Raw genomic sequence first — 14199 nt, 5'->3', positions numbered from 1 at the left:
GGTGATGTATTTACTAGTTTACTTAGGTGTGGTGATGTAATTATTAGTTTACTTAGGGGTGGTGGTGTATTTACTAGTTTACTTAGGTGTGGTGATGTAATTATTAGTTTACTTAGGTGTGGTGATGTATTTACTAGTTTACTTAGGTGTGGTGTTGTATTTACTAGTTTACTTAGGTGTGGTGTTGTATTTACTAGTTTACTTAGGTGTGGTGTTGTATTTACTAGTTTACTTAGGTGTGGTGGTGGTGTATTTACTAGTTTACTTAAGTGTGGTGGTGGTGTATTTATTAGTTTACTTAGGTGTGGCAGTGGTGTATTTACTAGTTTACTTACGTGTGGCAGTGGTGTATTTACTAGTTTACTTAGATATGGTGTTGTATTTACTAGTTTACTTAGGTGTGGTGGTGGTGTATTTATTAGTTTAGTTAGGTGTGGTGAATGGATAACTCAGGTAAGTTGGACATATGTGAATAGCCAGAAATTTTTGAAAGTTAATTATGGAATGAAATTTTAGCAGTTCAGATGAGTGACTCAATTAACATGGCCATTTAAAAAAGTTACGTTAAAGACTAATCAAAATTTGATTCCAAAAAATATTGAAAGGTTTGTTTTCTGTATTTGTGCAAAGTTACACAAGGGCTATTTGCATTTCTTGTCCTTAATTCTGAGTACATAAACGAGAGGAAGTGCAGTTAGTGAACAGCACCCACTACCAACTTTTGGGATACTTTAATTGAAGACTCAGATTTAATTATCACTCTTAAATGTATCCATGGCAACAAAATCAACTAATCAAATTAGTGTCTCCAATTATTACTGTTTTTCATTATAAATTAGGCTAATCTAGATATAGGTATTCCATAAAAATAAACATATGATCATACTTACAAATGCCATGAGTATGAATATATTAGTAGGAGAGGTCCTTCTGACTTTATCGCAGCAAACCAAGATGATCATAAGTATAAACATGAGGACACTGCAGGAAGAAATAAGAAAATTTCCTGTACTTACGACAGACACACTTCCACAACCGATAAAATTTGGACTTCACACACCTACACAAATATTATATATGACTAACTTAACTTCCTAAATAAACACACTTTTTTTACAGTTTTTTTTATTATAACTTTTTACAATAAAAGAAAACCAAATCATTGAAAACACACATTTAAAATTTTCTGATTATACATTAACATCTCCAAAAAAGGTCATTCTTTTATTTATTTACATCAGAAAAACTTAATTTGAAATATCGCAAGAAGAGAAAAAGAGTTAATGTCACTATACAACTTTACGTGCCACACTCTGATTTTTTCAGTGTTGTTAAACATAAATGTACATGTTGGCAATCTTTTAATGTTACGACAGAGATACCTTCTTTGACATTTTAAAACACGTTTCATCATGTTTGGGTGTATTTTATTTTTCTGCTTCTCTAAGGAGTACAAACTATTATCTAGCTTCTAACACTACATAAATGTAAAAAAAGATTACCATATGAGACTTATATTCATGGATTCAATAAAAAAAAACTTAAAAATACAGCTTATGTAATATAACTACCCTGACTTTCAGCAAGTGGTCAGTTTTTGTTACTTGGAAAACGTTTTTATAAATAACCAAATTATTTACTCTAACTTTCAGTGCCGCATTAGATTAGGGCTTAGATGCATAACTTCGACACTCGGCTGGAGCCAAGTATTACTGGGTAGCCCAATACCTAGCTGGGGCCAAATATCTGGCCAGGTACTCGTGCATTCCATTCAGAGAACAATAGAGGGTTATGGTTTGAGAAGTTGGGGCTAGGCGTTGAAAGTAAAACTTGAATGTTTTGTTGGTGATTATTCAGTTAAACGTAATAAACATCAATTTTGTTTTTGTTTCTAATTTTTGTGTATGTTGTTTTTTTTTGGGGGGAGGGGGGAATCGGTCCTGGTTGAAGCTTAGTGACTGGGTATTCGGACCCGGTTTTCGGCCAAATTTTACTACCTGTGCATCCCTAAATATAACATAAATGTATTGTGTAGTTACAATTATTTAAATGCTATTTATTAGAAAGTTCCACATTAATGTTATTAGTTTAATAATTAACAATAAATGTATTTTTCTTTGCATTACATAACAGATACTACTGAAAAATTACCACAAACACTTCCATTAACACTTTTTGGCTGCAATAACAATGTATGATCATAAAAATCTTCATCTGTCCTTAAATAATTCACAGTCTGCACTTGTTTTAAACCTATTTTAATTTATCTATTTCATTTGTGCCAGATTTTAATTTTCTCGTGTTATAATTGGTATATTCAAATTGTTTACTTCTTAGGTTTATCATATTTCTGTCGTAATTACAAATATTGTTTGTCCGTTTTGTACCTCTAGATTACTGATGATGGAAATTTGATGATTCCAAAACATTTAATAAATGCTTCCTAATATCACGTTCGTGTTGTGCTTTATCATTAATGAATTATCTTTACTAATCCTGTAATTTTTATTGAAGTTTTATAAAATTAATTTCTCTACAGCCTTAGAAATTAGATGCATACAGATATTTTAAATAGCGAGTTATGAAAGTTTAACACGCATTTCATTGAAAGCAAAAATGTTAGAAAGAACGTAACATTATATCATTTTTTTTCTGATTCCATTATTCCACAAAATGTGCATCAATGAAGTTAGCTTATAGTGCAATCCAGAACAGTTCTATGTGTTTAGCAGCAAACTTCTGAACTTTTGGTCTGAAAAATATTTGTTAATTTGTATAAATAAGCCTATTAACTTACAGTGCAATCCAGAACAGTTCTATGTGTGTAGAAGTAAACTTCTTAACTGCCGGTCTGAAAAATATTTGTTAATTTGTATAAATAAGTCTAAATTTTTTTTTTTTAGGTATTTATAATTTCTAAATTTTTTTAATGCTGAAAACTAAACCACAAATCATCTTATTCCTTGATATTTTATCCTATACTTGTAGGAACTAAGGTTAGCCTAACAATGTTAAAAAAATAAATGTTCACCATAAAGATGATTATATTTCATTTGTGTTACGTTATAAACAAAATATTATAAAGCATTCAAATCTAAAACTTTTAAAGTACTTCTGTGAGATATATATATATATATATATATATATACATTGATAACTTATCCGTACAAAAGTGAGTAAATTTAAATCTATAAGTATATGTATCATTACCTAAAAAATAATAAGGTTAAATGTGATTGCACAAGAAATTTTTTCAGAATATATCTTTGTACTTTAAAAGGTAAAAAACATTCTGAAATTGTGAGAACCTTATGGATTGGTTGGCAATCACTATCATATCTTACAGGGTAGCAGAATGTCCAAACACTTTGAGCATAGACTCTAAACCATGCAGATATCTGGAGGATTGGGGGTATTTGTGTGCAATAGAACCAAAGCTTGTTTTAATTAAGTCCCCAATGGATGTGCAGTTGTATTTCCACCTAATGGTTTCTTTCTGTACAGTGGTAAATGAAAATAACACAAAGAATGTAATGTTGTCAGATATAGCACAAACATGCCATTTTTTTTTTTTTTTTTTTACATTGGTGCATTGTTCTGACAGAAATGGCTTTAAAGTAGAACCAAACACTGTGTTGATGATAATAATTTATAAATTAAAATTAAAATTAAATACATATTTCACCATCAACTGGTAATTTACTAAAATTTAACACGCGAGATGGTTGACACAAGAACAGTCCTGTCAACTCTGGAGTAAAATCTTCACGTTCCAACCAAATCCTTCAGCGTGCAACTATTCTACAACCCTGATATAATATTCTCAGTTCCCACTTATTTGTCTGCTTTGGTTAAGTTCTTTGTTTTGGGCCATAGTACCATTATCTATAACTTTCCAAACATATATCAGAACATGTATAAATATTAAAAAACATCTGTTTATTCATTACAAAATTAAAATAAAGTTACACCAATATAGAAACTATTTTTCACTGTTGATTTCTAGTTACGAATGTAAAAAATAAAAACATTTTACAGGTTATACACATTGTACTTATTTACTTACACATAAAGGAATAGAGCAATGAATCCCAGCGTGATAGCAAGTTGTACCATCAAAATTCCATACACTTTGCGAATGAATCCTGCATGTACAGATTGTACAAAAAACATTACCTTTCATCCTTAACTTCAATTTTAGAAACCATCATAAAAGTAGCAAAATGAAGATTAACCATAAAACTCACCTTTCCAGAACCTTGCTAGCAGATGCAGAACATCAGGCAACTGAATGTATATTACTTACGAACAAAATATGTGTGTGAAAATAAACCTATAAAAAATGGCATTCAATATAGTCCTAGTGGTCTTTAATAGTTTCTTCCTATTAATAAGAACTTTGGTTTTCAGATAAAAGAATGCATCCCTATAAGCACCAGGAAGTTTATTTTTGTATTACTAAATTATCAGTTGCACATACATGTTAAAGCAAAAAATATCACCTACATACTGTAGTCCACTTGGATAGAATACACATTTTTATAGACACACAAGAACATCTTAGATACGACTATTACAAGCAAAAAGTTATTAATCGTGCCACTTGATAGACTCGGAAAGCAAATAAAGGTCTACTAGAAGTCAAAAAAGCTTATTCTAAAACCAGTTCAAAGTTAAATTGTTTTATATGTATCTGATGTTATCTAAATTGCAATTTTAAAATAACTAATAATCTGACATGTTATACAGATTATGATTGTGACAGAACCAGCTGTAAAAGTTTTGGAGGTGAAGAAAACAAGGGTCTCAAAATACAAAGGTATTCATATGTACAGTATGCATTTTTTTTTATAGTAAACAAATATACACTTGAATACAATAAGTCATAACAGCCCCAAAACAGTGGGCAATGTTGAATCAAATGTCCCATGTATTTATTCAAACTGGGTAATATGTGCTACCAGAAACAAAAATGTCAGCTTGACTGTGAACTATAAGAATCAGAAATATAAGATATTGCAGAGAAAACCTTATTGTCAAATACAATATTACAGAACTTTTGATGGCACTAAAAAGTCATTCTTCATGACGACAAAGACAATAATTATTCTAGCAATGATATTTGGAAATTTTCTTGAAACTATCCAATGTAAAGAACACTTGTAAACTACTGGCAACATTAATATACATCTTGTGTTTGTCAATAAACTCACCTTTTAGTGTTTATCTATTTCTTTGGCATTATAAACAAAAACTAAGGGACATTCTTAATTTGGGATATACTTTTTTACAAGTGTAGACTTACAAATATACTGTTCAAAGAATAATTTGTGGAAATTGCCATAGTAACAATTGTTTAACCATCCATAACAATGATGTGACTACAGAGCTGGTTTAAGAAGTGATGAATGCAGTATGATAAATTTAGATGGTTACACACATTATATATAGTCTTCGTCAGTTAGATTGACCTCTTAATCACCATGTAGCCGCAAAACTTTCTATATATATACCTTTTAACGCATCTTCATGAAGTTTGGCAAATTTATAATAGACATTACAAGTCTTTGATACACAAAAGATAAAATTTTATTAAATACTTTTACAAGAGATTTATCTGTGAATTTATGGTATCAAAATCCGACTCAGACTCTGACTAGTTTGTGTGTAAGGTGATTTTCATGTTAAGATTAAAAATACATTTTTTTTCACCTTACATTTCTCAAATTTCATTCGTGTAACCTATATGAATACTAAGCTTTTCCAGTAAAACTTTATATTTTATGTGCTTTTTTCTCTACCCTAACACAATACAAGCTCAGCCTATTTGATTGGCCTAGTAAAAACCACAACAAAATACAAAATAAATTTAAATTACCCCCTTTTTTCTCTCTCTAAAATGATTGCAGATTGCAACAGAAAATTAGTAATTTTTCCTCAATAGCTTCAGGCTCCTAATAGTTTACATTTGTTTTTTTTATTTAATTTTATTGTATTATTGCTCTATGAACCGTGTCTAACTACTAAACCCTTGTAATAAGCTAGAAATCACAAGTTAGGGCCTTAAATTACATTACACACAAACTTCTCACATACATACTTTGTAGAAAAATTTCTTTAATTAAATTTTTTAATCTATGTTTTTTTATCTAACCTAATTACTAACTTTTATATTTAAGGTAATTTTATAACAATAAATAAAACAAATATGTAAAAAACAAGAAATGCAGTATTTACGTGTGGTCTTGTACTTTTCTGCAGTCAAAGATTCAAAGTGTCGATAAAAGTTAATTCTAATTTAAGCTAGGGTTAGTTGTTAATACTTTACTCAGTTTTGATTTACTAAACATGTTTAAGTTAAAACACAAAATAATTGTGTGCACAAAGCATATAATGTCCTATAAGTATTATACTTTTAATTTACTTCTATCTAAGCTATAAGTGCATTGAAATAATTCCCTTAGCCAGTCAAGCTGAACTCGGCAATAGCAACTTTGAATTTGTATGCTGAATATTCAAAATGTTGTCAAGAAAATGAGCTAGCATTATACACAAGTCAGTAAATTAAAATAACCTCTTTTTTTTATTATTGGTTATAAACAATGTAATAGCAAATTTCAGAGAGAGAATTACCAAGATTTTTTTTCAATGATTGTATGTGATAGGAGGGTGTGGTATGTGGATTGGACTTTCTGGGTTATATCCAAGTAAAACAAGATGACTAAGACTATAAAGCTAAATTATGTTTGAGCAACATCTGTGAGTATGTAATTTCCATTAAAACTCAGAATTCAAATAAGGATGGAAATATCATATAAGTTGCAAGTTGGAGTGAATAAGTATCATGTGATACAGAAGAGTGAAGTTTGAGAATTTATTTAAGTATTTTCTTTTGAAATTAAGAAAATAAAACTTAAAAAATATTAAAATTTGGTTTATTTACTATGTTTTGATGCCAAGTTTATCGAGATGCATTGATAATAAAGTGGTTTAATCAAATTTTGAATGAAGCTCTGTGAAAAGGTAGTGATGTATACACTTTTAATTACCCATACCCAGAAGATTAAATGGCAAAATTATAAATTTATTTAGAATTAACATAGAAAGCTTTCTAGAGAAAGTTCAAGTTACAAATCTACTTATGGTTTGACAACAGCACTAGTTTCTTATGGAAAATCATCCTAAGCTTGACTCGTGTAAAGTCCCAAAAAATCCAGTGAAAGAATAGTGCAAAAAACATTAGTTTTATAAGATAAATCATTATTGATTCTCTTAGCAATAGGAGGATAATATTTCTCTGTATTGTACTGCGGTATCTTTAGACATACTAAAATTGAAAATCAGAAAATGGCATATTTCAAGATTTTGATAAATAAAGAATAATATAAGAAAACTTTATTTTAGATATACATACACAAATATGATACTTTTCTATAGACCTTCAGGAAGCAGAATTATGGGGCTTAAGGGCAATGTAAAAAAAAATTGGTCAAAATGTTTGAGTCAAATTTAATATATAATACCCAGGTACACACCCTCAGGATCTACTTAGTATGTGTGCAAAGTTTCAGGTCTCTAAATACTTTCATCTTGGAGCTATGATGGTCACATATATACACACACACAGACAAGTTATTTTATTAATTATATATTATTCCACAACAGTATTTTTCTAGTTCTCACTTACTGAATGAACAATATGTAGAGGTTTCCTGACAACTACTCTTTTTCAACACAAACATGGGAAAAATATATAAATCTGAGAATTAAAAAAAAGTTGAATTGAACTAAGTTTGGAAAACAGCAACAAACAATAGGAAGAAAAATATAAATCAAAGAATATTTGAGGATTCAGAGAATGAAAAGAATTCAAATAAAAACACAAGAAGAAAAACGAATCTGAGAGGTTAAAATAAAACTACTTGCTTCAAAAAAAAAGTTGAATTAAGTTTGGGAAATGGCAACGAAGAAATCAATTGAAGTATTGACACATTGGGATAGCTACAGAAGTAATTGAGAGATGCTTGTCTGGTACATTGAGGCCTCTGTGAATCATGAGAGGACCTTAGAATCCTGCAGCATGGGTATTTTATGCTAGTATAAAATAAATGCCAGTAGTTATGAGTCTAATTGATAAAAATAAACTTACCCATTCTAACTGCTTTGCACTTGAAAATGCAAAGTTAAGTCAGTGAAATGTGTTTCTTGTTCATTTATCAACACCTTGAGAATAATATGCCATTTTCTGACTTTTAGTTTAAGATAGTATTTTTGTCAGAAATTAAATGAGCTGTTAAGAACATATCTACGATTTATGTACGTGCATGTTTCTATTCTACACATAATGCACATACATGTATGTCAGACCAACTCATCTGCACTATTTGCAAAAACTAGTTTATCATCATCAGTTATATCACAGTAATACAAATTTTAAACTGAATATTAAAATGTATCCTTTCATCAGTCAACTAAATTATATGACTTCATACATTCATTTATGATTTTTAAAACATAAAATTAGGAGATATTCCACAATGAAAAAAAAAATATACAGATAGATACATTGTTGTGGAACAATATAAATGTCAATACTTCTCAGTTTTATTAATAAAAATAAATTTACCCATTCTAACTGCTTTCTCTGAAAAAGCATTCTCAAAGTTGGAGAACGGGGCACCCTCATCTGCTACCCCATACTCAGAATCATATGTTCCATAGGCAGACATACTGAACAAGGTACTCTGGTAGTAACTGAAATATTAAAAAGTTTAAAACACGTATGGTTAATGAACATGTTTATCTTGATTTATTTCATTGTTAAACAACAGCAGTTATTATACCATGTGAAAAAAGTTCTCTAGCAAAGAACAAAAAAAAACACCAATGGTTCAGTTTTTCTTTTATTTACTTAGCAATTCGGCAATTGTTTACTGTATCTAAACAAAATTCTCATCATGAACTCCAGACGGAAGGAAAAATATTCCACTTACACATTACCAAACAACAAACATGAGCTTGAGAGCCAATGAACTATACATTACTCTATCCTTTTTATACTCAAATTAAATGATAGCATAACAGTTAAACAAGTAATATTCAAATCAAAACAACTGATACATTTAGTTTCAAAGGTAACAAAAACTGAACTTGTTGTTATAGAGATGTACAGAGAAATAGCTATAAAGAAGAAACTGGTCATTACAGAAACATACAACACTCAACAATGATCGTTATAGGGTCAAATATCTACAAGTTTTGACAAAAACATCTTAGATGAAAAAAGATTAGAGCTGTCAGCAAACTGCTAAATAAAGGCTACATTTAGATAGGATGATAGGTGGTTTAATGAATCAAGTAGTCTTATGTTACTTTATAATACATTCACTTGAAAAGAATACAATGTTGTAGTGACAGAGCTGGGCAATTAGTGGAATGTGATGATTAATTGTTAGACTTATGAATCAATTACTTTCAATAAATGGATTATCCTCAAAAGATTTGGATAGTTTGAATAATACCAAAATAGTAATAACTGGAAATACTAATTTAGATTAGTTGATTATTTTTATGTCACAACACCAATCAAACTGAACAACCTTGAAATAGTCAAAAAATAATAATGAGAAATCATAATGGCAATATTACAATTACTTGGATAGCTGTAATAAATGGAAACACTAATTTAGATTACTTATTTTTGTGACATTAATCAACTTAATTATAATTTTGATTAGTCAAGTATTTTACACGACATTATTTGATGCTCATAGGTAATCGTTTAATCACCCAGCTCTAATGTAAGTTAGTAATATAACCTGATAATTATTGTTTACAAGCAATAAGTTAGAACTATGTGATAAAATTCTATCTAGGGAAACTTAAACAACTTTTATAGTTTCACCACACTTACTAGCTGACACCAGGAAAATCAGTCAGAAAGAACAATGAATAAATGAAAACATTCTATATCATATCTGTGATCAAGCACAGGCCTACTGGAATGGTCTGGCAGCTTCTAGAATATCGTTGTGCTTTTATATGCACCCAACCTGCTTCATCTGTTGCCAAGTAACTCTGCCTGTCAACTCCACAGTGTTCACATTTTAACACAAGTTTCTGACAAAATATGTTAAATCACAGAAGAAAATGGTGTAGCAAAGTGCACTGGTGTTGAAAGAGTGAACGCCACCAATATGGCACTTACATTTCTTTAAGTTTAAGAGAAATGTCTGACCATCTCATAGCATTCTATGGCTATGAAGCTAAATACATTTCCAACAATCGAGATGCAATGCAAAGAAATTGTAAAGTAAGTAAATGGTTTTAATCTGAATGCACAAAGAAAAAAGAATGGAATGTCTCAATCATTCAGTAGAAGCATACTGAAGATCCATTATACTCTTTCTTACAAGTCTATTCAAAACAAAGTATGTCTACCAGGATCTAACAATCTGTGATGAAACCATGCCTGTTATGAAAAGTGAACAAGGATTGAGCCTTAAGAAAAATTTTTTTAAATTATTTTAATTTAATTTAGAGGATGGACCAATAGGTCCCATGTTGTCCCAAAACATTACGTTATGTTATCTTCTAGAAATGACAAAATGGTCAAACATTTCCAAATCGTCATCAAGTGGATAACCATCCTTGAAACAAGGAACTCCACAAATTTCTTTCTTGTTCTGCATGTTTTCAGTAACTTTTCGAGAAGTATTTGACAATTATGTCAAGAGCTCATCCAATCACCAACTATGAAGAGAAGCACACCCTTGACACCATTAATAACTTTTAAAAAATTTGTACTTCATTTAATTCACATAGCCACAAGCAATCTGGAACATGTACATATGGGAAGACCATTCTCTGAAAGTAGATGTCAATGAAGCATCCAACTAATGAAAGTTTGCATAAATTATGCTTCATGTTGAATCAATTATTATTTGACTGGATAGGTACAGAAGCAAGAAAGATTTGAAGGCCAAAACATTTGTGCAGAAAGTTTTGCACCGATGTGCTCAAAAGATATTTATGGTTTATTTCCACTAAGCTTGGTACTAGCCACTATCCTCTGCATGTTTTCATTTTCTGCAGCAACAGAGCAATGCTTCATTATGTATGGCTTTGAGAGAGGCATTAATATCATTTCAAAACAGGTATGTTTTGGATGTGAAGGCTTATTGGTTGGTTTATTCTAGTAATCTATTTTTTTCAAGTTCTGAATAGAGATTTGAACTTGTAATGCATGGAAACTGAGTTGTCCACCAGCATGGCTGAATTTACACTAATGTCCAAATTATGAAGGATTAAAAATAATTTGCCAATTCAAAATCCCACAAAAAACATAGTAATGGTCATACATATTGCACAAGATCTGGTTCCTCAGCTCCATAAAGCTGTTTTCTCTGTGGTTTTCATAAGTTCTGTTGATAGAGATGGCCGAGGGAAGCTTCACAAAGCTTACTAGCCATTCTAAAGTGGTTAAGCGCAGTTTCAGCCTGAACATGAACACTTCTATTTTGTGCAATAGAAACACAGTCACCATCCATAATAGATCTGCTTCTTTGTGCAAGTTTTGATGTTGCTACCTGATACCAAGACTCAAAGAGAAAGTTACAAGTAGTAGCTTTGTTCTTTGCACTAAAGATGAATCTACTACACATTTTGGAAAAGGTGTACTTGGCCATGGATTTTTATTTCAAAAGATTCTGAGATTCCATGAAACATTCATTCAAGGACCTTAACTAACTCACTTATCATATCATTAAAAAAAAACATCTATGTAGTTACGTTTATTTTTCTCCAGATGCTCTGACAGCAAATCCAAAACTAATTCACTCAGCTTACCAAAATTAGAACACTTGTTCTAACCATCTGCAAAACTGAATTAGCATCAACAACCCAGGCTATGTACTTCACAGACTCATGGAACTTATTCTCAGAAGTCACTCTTTTCTCTAGTCCTGCTAAAAAGACTGCTCTTTACTGGCTCAAAGATAGTCACCAGTGTCTTTTAAATACAACTACTCACCATTCAGTTTAACTCACCAAATAGTAACCTAAATTAATCTAGGTGCAAGACTAATACTATGACATGGCCCCTAATTTTTTTTATTCAATATTATACAGAGAACTAACTGTTTAATGACTATATTACAGATTTATTTTTTAGTGAAAAGTAGAATTAAGTTCATACAGTGAATTCAAAAGAACTCAAAAACCCTATAAATATTATATTGATATTACAATTATAAGAGGCTTTACTGTATTTCTTTGGTTTGCTGTCTCAAGCTGTGCTGATGAGCCTTGAATAGGCAAAACTGCAGTCCACAGTAGGTTTGGCAAATCAAAGAATGCATTAAACCTCTACATCACATATTATATTTTCAATTTTACCTTTGGTGAAAAGAAATCTGTAATATAATCATTAAGTCATATATATATTTATAAAATCTTACATATATGATCTATGTGCTTATATCTATTACAAGTGTAAAAACTTAAGATTATGTTGCTAGTTTCTGAAATCCAGTGAAAGATTACACAACATGGTTAACTTAAAAAAAAAAAGACTACATTTTGTGTCAATTTTGACCATTTCTTACAAAAATATTACCCAACACTTGAGTTACCCAGACATCAAGTGACACATGCCATTAAATTATTCCTAAAATGTCTTTCAGAAAAATATGACAAAAACAATGTTTATTCTTCATTAAGCCAGCTACAAATAAAGCTCTAAAGGGCACCTTTACTTTGTATGGGGGATCTATAATTATAACATCTACTGACTTGTACCAGAGTTGAGAATTGTAAACAAGGTTGGATATTATGTTTTATATAGCAACTGGAAATTTGTTGTAATATTACCTAATTGCTTCCACAAAACAGTAAGTTTTATGTTTCAAAAGATTTGCAAATCATTTTTTTTAAAGAACACATATAAATTATAACAACATGACATAAATCATGTTTTTAAGTACATACTATTTTATTAGACAAATATTCGAGTGTGACTAACCATGAGCTAATAACTAAAAAATAATATAATACTAGGTTATTACTGTTAGCTCATTGGCTTCAAATCAAAGATAAATTACAGACCTGAATGTACAAAAAAAATTCAGTAAAAAAACTAGGACGTACAAAAGTAAATTGCGATCTATTTATTCTCACATGCCGTTGCTTTACACTACAAAATTTTCAAAAACAATTTTAGTTATTTTTAATATAATTTTGTAAATTCTAATTCTAGTTGGTTCTACCTAAATTTGACTTGTGCCTAACTTAGTAGTTAAGAGAAAATTTGAGAACGAGAACCTCAACAAAACTAATAGAATACATTTCATTTACCTCTTAGAAAAAGACTACAACAAAGTTTTTAACTTCTGAAGCTGTTTTTTTTTCTCTTTCTAAACAATTAGAAGTACTATTGTAATAGTACTATTCCAATCTTATTCCTAAACTTCATGTGATGCAGTTCCAAACCGTCACACTCACAGCTATCGCCATCTAAAAAATACATTAAAATAATATTCCGAAATAAAAAAGAACATAATATTATAAATATGAAACAAACAAATAAAACAAAAGTCCACTCTACCGTCAAAATTAGTCTCTAAATTTCCATGTTCGTCGGCTAGAAAATATATATATTATAAGAAGCGTTGGACTTTGGTCTACGAATGAGAACACCGTGGACAATGTAATGTTTAAAGTATTTATATCAGTATGAAGAAATGATCTATAAATGTTATACTTAATCTTGAATTGGAAACGCTGAGTCTTTCTGCAGTAAGCCAAAAAGAAAGAAAGAAAATTCTAATTTTTTATGTTAAACTTTTAAAGGACCAATGTGGCACCAAATTACTCATCAAGGTTTTAGGCTAATTTGACAATGAAATACAAAGTTCTCTAAATACTCAGTTGTATCTCAGAAAGAGTGCTTTTAAGTTTTATTAAAATTATGTTAAAACTACCGAAAACTTCTAAATTAAAAGCGAATTACATTTTAAAAAATGTAAACATGTTTACTTTTGTTGCACATATTTGAGTTATAATGATTTATTAGTTAGTACTTCAATTAATGATATATAATTCAAAATTTCTATCATTATAATAGATATGTAATGATAATTGATGGCTAAAAGTTGATTACAGATTTTTCATACGTAAAATTATCATACTACTGAAACTTTA

General features: G+C 30.0%; 1 protein-coding gene across 3 annotated transcripts in view; it reads right to left on the bottom strand.

The window, feature by feature from the left end:
• LOC106470913 (protein lifeguard 1-like) overlaps nt 1-13787 on the bottom strand; it is a 32792-nt gene extending 19005 nt beyond the window's left edge. Inside the window, exons 1-6 of one of the 3 annotated variants that reach the window (XM_013931490.2) lie at nt 13760-13787; nt 13354-13512; nt 8627-8754; nt 4067-4145; nt 2798-2851; nt 891-981 (exon numbers count right to left, since the gene is read on the bottom strand). In XM_013931490.2, the coding sequence (XP_013786944.1) occupies nt 891-981; nt 2798-2851; nt 4067-4145; nt 8627-8729 (327 nt within the window). In that variant the 5' untranslated portion in view covers nt 8730-8754; nt 13354-13512; nt 13760-13787. The other 2 variants (XM_022399546.1, XM_022399547.1) reach the window with 2 other exon arrangements.
• Nucleotides 13788-14199: the final 412 nt, after the last annotated feature.

This window comes from Limulus polyphemus, unplaced genomic scaffold (assembly GCF_000517525.1).
Source record: "Limulus polyphemus unplaced genomic scaffold, Limulus_polyphemus-2.1.2 Scaffold4288, whole genome shotgun sequence".
In the NCBI taxonomy this organism is placed as follows: Eukaryota; Metazoa; Arthropoda; class Merostomata; order Xiphosura; family Limulidae; genus Limulus; species Limulus polyphemus.
The sequence above is the reverse complement of the archived record's forward strand: the minus strand, read 5'-3'. Positions and strand labels throughout refer to the sequence as shown.